Source organism: Micropterus dolomieu, linkage group LG13 (assembly GCF_021292245.1).
Source record: "Micropterus dolomieu isolate WLL.071019.BEF.003 ecotype Adirondacks linkage group LG13, ASM2129224v1, whole genome shotgun sequence".
In the NCBI taxonomy this organism is placed as follows: Eukaryota; Metazoa; Chordata; class Actinopteri; order Centrarchiformes; family Centrarchidae; genus Micropterus; species Micropterus dolomieu.
In genome coordinates, this window is record NC_060162.1 from 19430972 (window position 1) to 19446152 (window position 15181).

Genomic DNA, 15181 nt, shown 5'->3' on the forward strand with positions numbered 1-15181 from the left:
TGGTATCATATTCTGTGGAAACCTACTGAAACATCATGTAATGCTTAAACTCCATTACAACTGTAGGATACATTATGGCCTTCAAATTTAATTCACATAAAAACCACAAATGCATGGCTAATTTAACACTTAAATAAACAGAGATTTTATGTCAGCGAATGTTGACATCATCAGTATGCAAAGATTATAAGTATTAATAGCAGAGCACAGTTATAGAGAAATGACAATGGCCACTTACTGTACTTGCAGGGTAACAAGACCAAGCTATAAAAAACTACTTTGTATGATGTGTTGTCACAGCACACTGGAATGCAAACATGTTTATAGTTGTTCTGAACTGCCACACTTGAAGGCTCGGTGAAAAGCAAGATATGATAATCATTTAAATATGGTGATAAAAGACCACATTTTCAGGCAGAGTCTGTGCTAGTGGGCCTGTGAGGCTGTCAATGCTTTAAGTTACAACGAGCTAATATGCTCAAAATGACATCATATTCATATTAACGTGCTGATGTTTATGTATATTAATTATCATGTTCACCATCTTAGTTTAGAGTGTTAGCATGCTAACATTTGTTAATTAGCACAAAACACAAAGCACAGCTGAGGCTGATGGGATTGTCATTAGTTTTGCACGTTTTTGGCCATCAACCAAAGTACCCGACAAATTAAAATGTTGACCTGATGATTCACCCCTAGGGGGACATATCCATGCCAAACAGGAGCCATGAATGTGTGTGCAAAATGTCATGGCAATCCATCCTATAGTTGCTGAGATATTTCAGCCTGGAATCACTCACTAAAAGGCTGACATCGCCATTTCAGTTTTCCATAAGCAGCACCAGGATTGATATCATGCAGTTCCGTGGTTTTGGGCTCTCTTGCTGTCCATATATAAACATATTCTTAGTCTTCCCATTGCTCTGACATACTTTTATAATAACCCTGTCCTCAACCCACATATCAGACCACAACACAACAGCACCAGCGTCAGGGAAATGCACAGACCTTTTGAGGGGCTTCTGCTCCAACCTGCCCACAACCTGATTTTAGAATCAGAATCAGAAGGAGCTTTATTGCCAAGTAGTGTTTTACACATACAAGGAATTTGCTGTGGTGATAAGGTGCTACACGTAGACAAACATACAGTCGACATAAATAAAGTACAGGTCCAGAAGAGAAGGAAGATTGCAGCCAATCACCTTCTCTGCAGAGCGAATGATACGCTGCAGCCTGGCCTTGTCCCTGGCAGTGGCAGCAGCGTACCAGATGGTGATGGAGGAGGTGAGGATGGACTCAATGATGGCGGTGTAGAAGTGCACCATCATTGTCTTTTGCAGGCTGAACTTCTTCAGCTGCCGCAGGAAGGACATCCTCTGCTGGGCATTCTTGGTGAGGGAGGTGATGTTCTGAGAGATGATGGTGCCCAGGAAGCAGAAGGAGTCCACAGTGGTGACTGGGGAGGGTGGGGCTGGGCTCTTTCTGAAGTCCATGACCATCTCCACGGTCTTCAGAGCGTTGAGCTCCAGACTGTTCTGGCTGCACCAGGTCACCAGATGGTCGAGATGAGCCCAATGAGGGTGGTGTCGTCCGCAAAATTCAGGAGCTTGACAGACTGGTGACTGGAGGTGTACCTGTTGGTGTACAGGGAGAAGAGAAGGGGGAAAGAACGCAGCCTTGCGGGGAACCGGTGCTGATGGTCCTGGAGTCAGAGACATGTTTTCCCAGCTTCACGTGCTGCTTCCTGTCCATGAGGAAGTCAGTGATCCACCTGCAGGTGGAGTCAGGCACGCTCAGCTGGGAGAGCTTGCCCTGCAACAGGGCCGGGATGATGGTGTTAAAAGCAGAGCTGAAATCCACAAACAGGATCCTGGCGTAGGTTCCTGGGGAGTCCAGGTGCTGGAGGATGTAGTGAAGGGCCATGTTTACTGCATCATCTGCAGACCTGTTGGCTCTGTAGACGAACTGCAGGGGGTCCAGGAGTGAGTCTGTGATTGATTTAAGGTGGGTGCACCTGGATGGTGGGTGCACCTGGATGATGTAAATATGGTAATTTAACAAATACATTTTAAGAATTAAGATCAATAAAATTGCACATGTTAACACAGAATTGCAGACATAGTTTCTTCTAACTAGTTTAAGCAGCAGTTCGATTTTGCGTCTTGACCATAATACTGACGCTTATGAGTTTGATTGTAAAAGACATGTACCTCTATAGTAATCACACTGTTTCAACATGTCACTAGGATCCTTCAGTACTTGTTATAGACAGCAGCTGTGACGGTTTGGGGTTTTTGTATTTTCCTGTTTCCTGTGCTTCCTGTTTTATTTTGAAGGCTCCAGTCTGTCATTGTTTTCTTGTCTAGCTTTGTTTCCTGTCTGTGTCTTCCCTTCGATTACCTGGAGCGTCTGACCTGTTTGTACCCTCCCTGTTCGTGTGTTTGTCTGTATTTATTGTCCTCATTTCTGTTCAATCTTTGTCAGCTGTGATCATGTAATGGCATGTGTTTCCCTGCTCTGTTCATCTGCCTGCAGCCTTTCATTCACTGTCTGTATGTTCGTGGAGTCATACTCATCCCTGTTTGGATATTTGTTTGTTCTGTGTTTTTTGGATTTGGACTTTACATTTGCTTTTTGGATTTTCGTTTCTGTTTGGAGTCACAGTTTTAAGTTGGATTATGACATTTTGAGTTCTGGGCATTTCCAAAGTAAGTTGTGTGAAATGTGTTCTTTTAATAACTCAAGAAAACCAATCCTGCAGAGTAAAGTGTCAGCATTTGGGTAGACCTGTAAAAACCTGTTAAACCTGCCTAAACGCACTGCTGACCGTGACAGCAGCAGCTATGTAAAGCATTTAGAACTTGAGTAAACATTTTTGAAACCAAAAACGTGAAAACCACAATATTCAAACTTCAAACACCTTTAACTCATTATAAGTAAATATTGCATACATAAAGTAAAATCATCATTTAAAAGTAGATTGTGCACATTTGTACTGTTGAACATATCCCATATCTCCATGAATGAATACCACAGAATGTCTGGATTTCCATAATAAACATTTCTGTCCATGATATTTTCACAGCCAATAATATAAAGACATTACCTGGTAAAATACTGTCATTCTTTTCAGTCCAATAATTCCTTTAACAAAGCATTTGTCACAAAGACACTTCATAGACATACATATATATTGTAAAGAATACCACTGTCCACAGTATGTTTCTTTTTATCCCACTCATACTGGCATGGCCCTTTATAGTAACTCTCTCACATTCTCTCGCAGCCTTGTGGTTGCGCCTCATCTTGAATTATTACATTTAGAATTAACAATACTATTGTCTCAGCATTTTCTATTCAGATTTGCTTAGGCATGGTAGAACTATTATTTAAAACAGCATATACCTTATTTATACTATAAATAGAAACACAATTCTAATAATTTCGATTCTGAACTTCCAACTGAATTGTCAACGTTCATTTCGCACTGCAAAAACTTCATTGAGACAACTGAACACTTTAGTGTAGCCAAATGAACTTTCATGGACGCTGGCAGTGGCTTGACTGAATGCTTCCCGGTGAAAAATATGTCACTGACTAACCGGTGCTTTGGGAAAAGGGGCTAATTAACTGTCCATTAACTTTACCAAGAAAGACACTGGTCAGTCCGTAGTTACACAAACTATTCATTGAAGTTTAACACAATTGTTGAATAAACTGTTAAATCATTGGATTCTTTTGGAAATAACTCATTCACCATAACACTTCAGTTGTAATCCTGACTAAATATTCACACAAATTCAGAAGTTTATATTTTCAGAAGTACACTCTTCCGTCATAAACTAGGGACCATTCAGATGCAACATTTAATCTTTCTGGTTCGATCTGGTTCGGAATCCATAAAAGATTGAGAACATGTATTTTAAAGTTTGACCCTGTATTTGGGTGGAAAGTTTACATTTTGACAGAATGTATTCCTGCCTGTTTAAAAACTTGATTCCTATTTTAGTAATTTATAGAAGAAAGAGCTTAAAGGTAACCTGAACAGTTTTTGTCAGCTAAGAACAATGTGAGCCCCATAATGTTTTCATAGCAGAAACTCAACACACATTGCTGCTGGAAAGAAGAAAACTGCAAGCTAGTAACTATTGTTGTAAACAATGTAGGATTTAAAATATTATATTGTAAATATATATTTAAAATTTGGCTTTTGTTCAGGGTGTTTATTAGACCTCAAGGATGCACACAATGTGTTTTGGCAAGTTTGTTTGCAAGGAAACTCCACAGGGCACCTTTAATCTGAGTATCAGTCATGACTTCATGTTATTCTGCTCCCCTTTCACATCTTAAAATCAGTACCTTACCCAAGCCATAATCCTTTGTGTATGGGGTCAATGTCTGCAGGTGTTGTGTTGTGTTCTCCCAAACTGCACTGCAGGTCTCAAATAGCACTGTTCCTACTGATTAAAGTGGTCTTGTAATGAGTAGTGCCCCATTATTTAAATATAACACAGCAAACATGCTTAGTGTGAAAGTGACCTAACAGGAAGATACAATATCTTATCAACTGAGTGAAGTCATCGCCACTGATATTCATTGTTTCCGTTTCCCTGTCTGTCCTCTCTCCCTCGTTTTTCCTTGATGAATGCCCAGGAGCACTGCTGATTGCATTATCCACTCCCCCTACCTCTTCCTCTCACCGTGCTGCTTCCTTGTCCTACCTGAGACCATGGAGGAGGCCACCAAGGTTACAGAAACCCCATGGGCCCCCCCTCCTCTCCTGGAACGGCAGGTTCGCCAGCGACAGCCCACAGTTTCAGTCCTCAAATCCAAGCTGAAGCAGAGTGTGACCTGCTCCGTGCCCAAAGTCCGATCCACCCTGACTGGGTTCTTCCCTGTGGTACACTGGCTGCCTAAATACAAGCTCCGAGAATACATCTGGGGCGATGCTATGTCCGGGGTGATCGTTGGTATTGTCTTGATACCGCAGGCCATCGCCTACTGCCTGCTGGCAGGAGTGCAGCCCATCTATGGTTTATACACCTCATTTTACGCCAACATCATATACTTCCTCATGGGGACGTCGAGACATGTCTCTGTGGGGATCTTCAGCCTCATGAGCCTTATGGTTGGACAGGTAATGGATCGCAAGTGGCAAGCAATGGTCATACATTTTGAGTCTTTAATGAAATGTTGAGGGATAAAAATAAATCCATCAAAAGGATGAAGATTAATTAAACGTATAATTTACGATTAACATAAAAGGATATTCGACACTTATTCAGCATGCATTGGAAGGACATTTCCATTTTCAACATTCACATAAATATTAGTATGTAAGTCAGACTCTGTGACAGACAGTTGTGCAGAAAGGTCTTCATTTACATTGTTGTAATTCCTGCCAATAGTGGTCATTAAGCTATTAAGGTAATTGATTGTTTAATGTCGCTGAGGATTGTAATATTTTGCAGCTGTATGTCTTAGGTTTTATGATTTACATTTACTCATTTGGCAGACGTATGTCTTAGGTATGTCTTATGTCTTAGGTTTTATGATTGATTAATTAAGATTTGTTGCTTGTTGTTTGTACTTTCCCGCAGGTGGTGGATAAGGAGATGTTCCAGGCGGGTTTTGACCTCAATGAAGATTCCAAAACATCTGGACCGGATGTGTTTAATGCCACATTGGACACTAATCTCACAGCGGGTAAACTTCACAGTGTGGAGCTAATGGGTCTGCAGTGCGGGAGGGAGTGTTACTCCATTAGCGTTGCTGCTGCCCTCACATTCCTGGCTGGCCTCTACCAGGTAAAGAAACAGTCTGCCCCACAGCTATATTGTATGATATAATACACTGTATTTCTGAATTAAAGGCACCCTGTGCAGCTTTTGTCCAGTAGTGGTGCTAGTGGTGTTAGTATCTAGTGCACACAGGAGGATCCACATGTATGTGTGCGGACCTGGGTGATACACGGTGCTGCAGATGCTTTCACGTCAATCTATTGATTAACAATCAATAGTTTTTGTGGTGGTAAGACTGCTAGCAAGCAAACCACAATGTAGGTTTCAAAAATCAGTTATACAGCCATGCTTGCAGCTCTTTGAGGCTGTACGTAGGCACAGTGTTGCTTTGAGTTAACTGCTAACATGGCCACACTGACAATTTTAACACGCTCATGTATAGTAGGTAAAATGTTTACCATGGCCAACATCTTTTTTTACCATGACGATGTTAATCATATGATATTTCATTTGATAAGTGACTCGCTTTTAATATCCCAATCTATCTTGCTCTCCTGCTCTACTTCCTGATCCCCTCACCAGGTGCTCATGGCTGTGTTTCGGCTAGGCTTCGTCTCTGTGTACCTTTCGGCTCCTATGCTAGATGGTTTTGCCACAGGAGCCTCTTTCACCATTCTGACCGTGCAGGCTAAATACCTTTTGGGTCTAAAGATTCCCCGTCACCAGGGCTATGGCACAGTTGTTGTTACCTGGATCAACATTTTCGCAAACATTCAGAAGACCAACTTGTGTGACCTCATCACTAGCGCCATCTGTATCTCTATTTTAGGTAAAGACCAATATTTAACATATTCCCCATCAGATTCTCATTCACACTGAATGAATTAATGATATAGTACACTTCCTAGAATGACATGGGGGGGGGGAGTCCAAGTACTGCCCTTAAAGGTTCTATTGCATAAAAAAGCAATACAATTGTTTTTTTAAGAAAGGTTAAATCAAGGGCAACTGGACTTGGTTGAAGATACTAGATAAGCCTCTTGGATGATAGGAGAAATGTCTTCAAGTATCAGCCAAATCCAGTTGCCAGTGATTAACCTTCTGTGGATAACTATGACTTGGATGACTGAGAATCTTCACAGACACAATGAGTTTTTCCACAATGACCTACTGTAATGGAGAATTTCTTTTATGTGAGTTGTTTAGTAATGGTCTTGAGTATAAACCAAATTCTTAATTTTCTTTAAAATAACCCTGAATTTTTTATCAAAGTGGCAGGGAAAGAGATCCAGGAGCGCTACAAGGATCGTCTAAAGATCCCCCTGCCAACTGAGCTGATAGTAGTGGCAGGAGCGACACTTGCCAGCCATTTCGGGGAACTTAACAACCGTTACAGCTCCAGCATTTCCGGTCACATCCCCACAGGGTTCATTCCTCCCCAGGTGCCCAGTTTAAGTCTGATGCCACGGGTGGCACTGGATGCCATTCCTCTGGCTGTCATTAGGTAATGTACAATGTGCAAATTTAACACCATATTTACTTGGCATCAACATGTCTCTTATCTGGGTCATTACAGTTGCAATTTAGTTGCTGGATTACCGTCAAGCAGTGATGCATGCCCTCATAGTCCAGAATGAGTTCTGATTGCACTTTCCATATAAAATACTCACAACTAGACATTTCCTCCTGTATCATTTATGTCATGAAAAAAAAGTAAAGTAACTCATCTGAATGTTGGTAAACACTTATCAAGTAGCATTTTAATACTTTTTAAAAAGCCGATTAAAGAGATATCCTTGCAAGACAACTGAATCTTAATTTTAGAAGATTTATGGATGCAGAAATAAAGCTATCTTCTAATAATCACCCAATATGCATGTTTAAATAAGGTCTGAAAAGCTCTCTTGCAGCCTCCATTTGGTAAAGATGTCATTTTATGTTGTAGTTTTGCCTTCACGGTGTCTCTGTCTGAGATGTTTGCTAAGAAAAATGGCTACACAGTTCGTCCCAACCAAGAGATGCTGGCCATTGGCTTCTGTAACATCATCCCATCCTTCTTCCACTGTATGACGACCAGCGCAGCACTGGCAAAAACCTTGGTGAAGGACTCAACAGGCTGCCAGACTCAGGTGAATTTCATACTTTTGAAAATGTTAATTTTTTCATGTTTGGTCCAATTGTTTTCTTTGTTTTGAGGATTCATATGGATGGCATGTTTTCTTGGAAGCTTTAATGTGACACTTTCACACACATAGATATGGGTTGAGCTACCTACTGCTGTAAAATTATGTAATCCACTATAGATCTTTGTGGTTTCCAGTTTGCAATGCACTAATATAAAAGAATATGTGTTAACAGCTCTGTCTCATGATTATAAAGAAAAAAATGTTCTCTCTACCTTTATTTGTTTAACAAGGTTGAGTCAGAAGATGAATTGCACAATGACTAACTAATTGGATGCTCCAGGGATTGTGCTTCAACAGAGTTTGTCATGTCAAAAACACGTTAGGGAAACAAGTTCTGCGAGGTCTTTATAAGTTGTTTGCATTATGGGCGCCTGTTACAGCATGCATTCTATGTACAAGGCTGAAGCTTACCCCAGTGGCCGGGCCCTTTGCTGCATGTCATCCCCTCTCTCTCTCCCACATTTCCTGTTGCTCTCTTCAGATTTTCTATCGAATAATGAAAAAAAGTTGTTTGCATTATAAACTTCCACAATCTTTGTCCTGTCAGAAATGCTTTGGGGTAAAAAGTTCTGCAAAAGTCTAATACTGATTTTACATTTTGGAGGTTATAGCAAATTCTTGCTCTCTTATATGAGGAAATAATTTCTAGGAACATCAGTGAAGTCTGTCCTGAGGCCTGAGCCCCAGCATTCAGAGCAGCAAAACATACTTTATTTTATCTGTTCATGTTAACTTTATGGAAGGTGTTCACTATAAAACCTCTCTTTCCTTCTTCCTATGTATTCGTTTCCCTCCATTTCTCTGCTCCTTCGTCAGCTATCGAGTCTGATCAGCGCCCTGGTCGTCCTTCTCGTTCTCCTCTTCTTTGCACCGTTCTTCTATGCTCTCCAGAAGTGTGTTCTTGCCTGTATCATCATTGTCAGCCTTCGGGGGGCACTGAGGAAGTTCAAGGACATCCCGGAGAAGTGGCGTACCAGCCGGAATGACGCCATTGTTTGGCTGGTCACCATGTCAGCCACGGCTCTGATCAGTGTAGAGCTGGGCCTCCTGGTTGGAATAGTTTTTTCCATGATCTGCATCATCTTCAAGACCCAGAACCCTAAGGTGAGTAATGAACTTCATGCAAATACTGGTTGCTGATACAAATCTAAATATTTCCAGATTGTGAAAAGTTTTGAAAATTTATGGCAGATTTTGCAGACCAGAAGCTCCACCATATCAGCCATGACTTACTAAGACCAAATGTTTCGTTAAGACAAATACTGGGCTAAAGTAATCTTATAGTCTAATCTAATCTGATGTCTGACATCAGGTCTCTCTCCTGGGCCGTGCCAGTGACACTGATCTTTATGAGGACATGGATGAGTACAAGAACCTCATGCCACCACCTCGGGTTCACGTCTTCCGCTTCCAGGCTCCCCTGTACTACGCCAACAATGACTCATTTCTCAAATCTCTCTACAAAGCTGTCGGTGTTGAACCTTTCTTGGAGATGACTAAGAGGAGAAAGGCTGAGAAGAAGGCCAAAGAGATGTCCATGAAGCAGGCAAAGGCAAATGGAGATAAAAATAACAGACAGGTTGTTATTGGACTGATCAAAAGAGAACTGGATTTCCACACGATAGTTTTAGACTGCTCTGCCATCCCGTTCATAGACTCAACAGGCATGGCCACATTTAAAGGGCTGGTCAAGGAATACAAAGAGATCAGGGTGAGTGTTCTCCTAGCCAACTGTAACACCTCAGTCATTGATACCCTGCAGAAGGGACAATTCTTTGGGAAGAATGACAAAGACATGAGCAGCCTGCTGTTTCATACAGTTCATGCTGCCGTTCTTCATGCAAATAGTTCATTTGCAGCAGCAGAAAGCATGTCAGAAAACTCTCTGGTGTAGAGCAGCTGGATGAAGAATGTACTATAGATAATGCTGTGGTGTGTTCTATTTCTTTTGCTTTTCTTTGTAAACCTGAAAGTAAAATTAGGTGTGCTGTCTTGAAATCTACAATACTGCATTAGGTAGCTTTGAGGATGCCTTTTAGGAAGCTTTGTCCATGAAAACATGGGTGTACCAAGAGGATCTAATTAAGAAGAGTATCCTATCAAGTAATTTGCTGATGGTTTGCACCCTTAAAAAAAAAAGACCATAGCGAGCATTCTTTAAAGCAGTTTTCCAGGATTTTTTAAAACTGGTGCCAACTAGAGAAAGTGAGAAGCCTTCAAAAACCAGGATCCATTGCTCACAGTCCCTTCCAAGACCCCTCTCAGGCCACTCCTTCATGTGTACAGAAGCTGTAGAGGCATACATGGCCTTAGGCCCCATCCACACTACTGCGTTTTCGAATTAAAACTGAGACCTTTTGCTACGTTTGCACCTCCCGTCCAGACTACAATGGCGAAAACGAAGACCTAAAACTGAGAATTTTGGAAATGCTGTTGACCCCCTGTTGCGTTTTAGTGAAGACGGGCCAAAACGGAGGACTTTAGAAACGATGGCGCAGCCGCTCACGCTCGGCTCTCTGATTGGGTCTCATAAGTCATGCAAAGCAGAAACACGATGCTACTGCCCAGGTTTTTGACGTGGTATTTTTATTAATATATTCTGTACTGTGCAAATAACACTTATCTGCCTACACTTGTACTGTGCATGTTGCCGTTTACTTTGCGACGACTCCCAGTCTGTTTCCCACCACCACACTCCCTGTTACATTCAGTAACAGTCCCAGCTCGTTATTGGTGCATGCAAAAAAAAAACTGGTCTGATTCTTCGTCTGTATTTAATTATTCTTTCACCAAATCTTCTGTAACTAGGGAATAGACCGTCTGCTTCATGTTTACACTGAGACGCGCATGCCCAGTGTACGTGAACGGCCACTAGCTGTGCGTTTTCAGTCATTTTAATATAGACAGTGATCAACTCCAAAACGCAGCTAAAACGCTGGTGTGGACGGAGATTGTATTCTTTTTAATTCCCCGTTTGTAAACTAAAACGGAGTAGTGTGGATGGGGCCTTACTCTACTGGGCTCATAGCCCTGAGTCTGACATTATATAAACTAGTTTTTATCCAAAAACACTGATATTTTAATAAGCCAGTAGGCTAGGCTAAGCTCAGAGTAATAATAATAATATGAATAATAGTAACAATATGATATGGACTCAGCACAGAGAGAGCAACGAAGTAGATAAGTAGAAGAGTGAAGATTAAGGACTGTGTGTAGATTAGAACAGAGAAGGCAGAGAAGAGCAGACAGAGAGCGATACAAACAAATGTTTCTTTTCTCATATAAGGCTGTGATTTAAAGGTTTATTTCAACCAAACCAGAGTTGGTGATAGTTGTAACAGAGGAAAGACTAACAAAGACAGTTGAGACAGTTGAGTTTTATAATGTTTCCTGTTTGAATGAAGTGTGTTTAACAATGATGTGCGAGTTATAAATATTGTTTCTTTCAACGGAGTCTGGTGACAAGCGAGAGCGATGGAATGGCTGTATCTGGTTAAACAAAAAGGATATTATTGTTTAACAAAAAAGTCTCTATAGGGTTCCTTTCCATATGTTGTCATGTTGCACTTTTAGTGGACATGAGCTACTTTGATGGGCCCCAAGTAAGAGTCGGTGATTGTTGAAACAGTGGGAAGACTAACAAAGACAGTTTTGGTGAGTTTTAATTTGTTTATGTCCAGTTTTAATGAAGTTTTTTTTTTTTACAATTGTCTGCAAGGTAGGTACAATTAATTTGCTAATTGTGCTTCCTTTTATTTTCCTTTCATACTTGCCCCAAATGAATTCATGTCTGGACACAGGTAGCAAGGACTGCAGTAGCAAAGAAAAGAGAATGAACAGTAGGAAAGGCAAATGGAACTTTAGAAAAATCAATGGCTTATTTTTAATCACTGAATCTGAATGCTCAGACTCACAGACCAAGGTGCGTGTCTGAAGACATTTCAGGGACTGCCCATGATCCACAGCACCAGTGGTATCAATACATGAGATCTAATAAATGTAAACAGCAAGCACTGTAATATACATTTAATATGTGCATGCTTGCTTGTTTTGTATTTTACAGTTGTTTTGTATGCATTTTAGCAGTCTCAAATGTGTTTTCTTCACTTTTGAGGTTAGATTCCATTGAGTTGCTGATTAATATGTTTTTCACACAACACACTTGTGTATTATAACTTTTTATGTAACTTCAAGCATTTGACCAGTAAAGCCAATGGCTTTAATCCATTAGTCTAGTAGTCGAATTCAGACATGGAGATTCAGATACTATCAGCAGTATTTCCTGAGGTGCCAACTGTTACCTTGAACCTCCAAATCATTTCTTAAAGGTCAGTAAACAGAAGCTTTACATCACAAGGACTGAGTGCTTTTCATATTCACACACAGAGAGCCTTGCCTTCAAACCAGGACTCATTACATTATACTTGTACTCTTGCCCTGATCTGTTTCAAAAAAAGTTTTATATTTTTTCTGCATAAACTAATGCCTCAAAAGGGTTTATCTTGGTCTATTAACAACAAATGTTTTCTGATTGCAAGAGCAATTGTCTCTGTTAAATCCCTGCATTTTTATTAAAACAATAACAATTTCTTTAAAGTAACATCAGTAATATTTTTACCTTCAAGTGAACATTTCCATGTCAATAATATAAATGGTATTGTAATAAGATGTAGACATTCTTGTTTATAAATTCAGAAAAAATATAATTTTGTATTTTCATACACTTACTTTATCATCATCTTAAATCATGATAGTTATTACATCACATGTTTTTAGGGGAAGTCTGTTTGACTTTCATTTTTGACGTAGTGTTGACATTCAACACCAATATGCAAACACTGCCTTAATGTTCAATACTTGAATTAAACGCACGTTTTTAGTGAAGAGCTTGTGTCTGTGACTGAATTATTGCCATTAATGACAACAGTATTTTATTGTAACTGTCAGTTATTTTTCCAGAGGATGGGATATTAAAGATGCACTAATCAATATGTTTAGCTCTGGATCAAATTACTACATGTAGTGTGAAACGGGCCCTATTATGTTGTGGTTTCTATGGGAAATCTGCAGACTTGATGTAAACAGTTTTCAATAGAATTAATATTGAAAGTGTTTGTGAAGATTCTCAGTCATCTGGGCCATACTTATCCAAGGAAAATACAAATCAAGGGCAACTGGACTGGTTGAAGATTCATTTATTCACTCTCTTGGGAAGAGATTGTCCTGTCCTTTGATCTGTCACCTTTCAGGAGACTGGCCGCTCACATTTGGCCTCATGTGACAACGCCAACAATGGTCATTCAGACTTGGCCTCACATGACTCCAACAACCACGACTGTCGTTACACAATCACCCAAGAGCACTAATGAACCAAGTGGTATCCATCACCTTGATAACAACCCCAAATAGGTTAAATGGTGGAATTACCAAAGTCAAAGTTGATGAAACCACTGAAAAGTCTTCAAGTATCTTCAACTAGTCCAGTGGCCTACCTTGAATAGTGACAGTGACATTAACAGAAAAGATTTTGTCATGGGAGCAGCTGAACATTCTGTCACAAAGGAGCTAAGGCTGTCTGCAGTCAGCTGCATCCTAAAAATTAAATCCTAATGAAAGTTGAGTGTTACCCAAAATGACAATTAGTATAGACTACTTGAGCTGCTTTAACCAGTTAAACACTGCTCTTGTGTCAGGCTCCACACAACTATCCATTAGTCCTTGAGGTAATATACTCATGCCTATTATTTGCAAACATAATGATCATACTTTCAAACTATTACAGTATGTCCTGTGACTGCCCATCTTTTACTTATTAACTGTATACATGCTAGAGTAAGTAAGTATGTAAGAGTAAGCTGTTTGCCTGCACCAAGATGAATGATTAATTTACATGTATGAAAATGTTAAGTCATCCACTTGTGACAAGTACCATTATAATCTATGGCTCATTTCATTACTGCCAAAAAAAAAAAAAAAAACCCAGAAAGAAACTGAGGGGTTTACTTCACTGAAATTTGTAACAATGGAAAAAATAGTGGTTTACCCAATCACAAGTAATTTTAATTCATTTAAAGCATGGACAGAACTCAATAGACAGGGGCAGTGGGAGAGACTTCTATACACTGGCACATTCGAACGTGCTGAACTTCAGGTTCTGTGAAGGAAGGGAGATGTCCGAGAAACAGCCTTAGAGGAAAAGGTCTGAAGAATATAAACAAGAGAACAAAGTTATCTGGCGAAGCGAAGAAGAGATTTGGCATTTGTGCGGCGGAGCTTCTGAGGGAGCACTGAAGGGAGGGGTGTATTTGTTTGGCAGTTGAGTTTGAATTTTAACTATCCTTCTGCAGAATCACTGTCCCTTTAAAGGAATAGTTTTTGGGGATATCCGCATATCCGCTTTCTGCTGGACAGTTATATGGGAAGTCATTATTTCATTTGAGGGTAGCTTATGTTTTATATGGCACATTCGCTAACCTTTTATGGTTCATGAAGTCTTGTCTCGGATCCAGGTTCTGAAAGGTTATGCTTTTGTAGTCAAAAATGGTCAACCAGTATTTCAGCTCCGATAGTCTCCTTCCTGGTAATAAGAATTCTTTTTTTGATTTTTCTCCATATACAGGTGCTGGTCATATAATTAGAATATCATCAAAAAGTTGATTTATTTCAGTAATTCCATTCAAAAAGTGAATCTTAGATATTATATTCATTCATTACACAGACTGATATATTTCAAATTTGTATTTCATTTAATTGTGATGATTAAAACTGACAACTAGTGAAAATCCCAAATTCAGTATCTCTGAAAATTAGAATATTACTTAAGACCAATACAAAAAAAGGATTTTTAGAAATGTTGGCCAACTGAAAAGTATGAACATGAAAAGTATGAGCATGTACAGCACTCAATACTTAGTTGGGGCTCCTTTTGTCTGAATTACTGCAGCACTCCGGCGTGGCATGGAGTCGATCAGTCTGTGGCACTGCTCAGGTGTTATGAGAGCCCAGGTTGCTCTGATAGTGGCCTTCAGCTCTTCTGCATTGTTGGGTCTGGCATATCGCATCTTCCTCTTCACAATACCCCATAGATTTTCTATAGGGTTAAGGTCAGGCGAGTTTTCTGGCCAATTAAGAACAGGGATACCATGGTCCTTAAACCAGGTACTGGTAGCTTTGGCACTGTGTGCAGATGCCAAGTCCTGTTGGAAAATGAATTCTGCATCTCCATAAAGTTGGTCAGCAGCAGGAAGCATGAAG

General features: G+C 40.2%; 1 protein-coding gene across 1 annotated transcript; it reads left to right on the top strand.

Annotated features, from left to right (window-relative positions):
* The first annotated feature begins 4729 nt into the window (after positions 1 to 4729).
* slc26a1 (solute carrier family 26 member 1) lies at positions 4730 to 9821 on the top strand. The gene is made up of 7 exons (XM_046065983.1): positions 4730 to 5137; positions 5601 to 5807; positions 6324 to 6570; positions 7014 to 7245; positions 7687 to 7870; positions 8744 to 9031; positions 9240 to 9821. The coding sequence occupies exons 1-7, from the start codon at positions 4730 to 4732 to the stop codon at positions 9819 to 9821; spliced, it is 2148 nt and encodes a 715-aa protein (XP_045921939.1).
* Positions 9822 to 15181: the final 5360 nt, after the last annotated feature.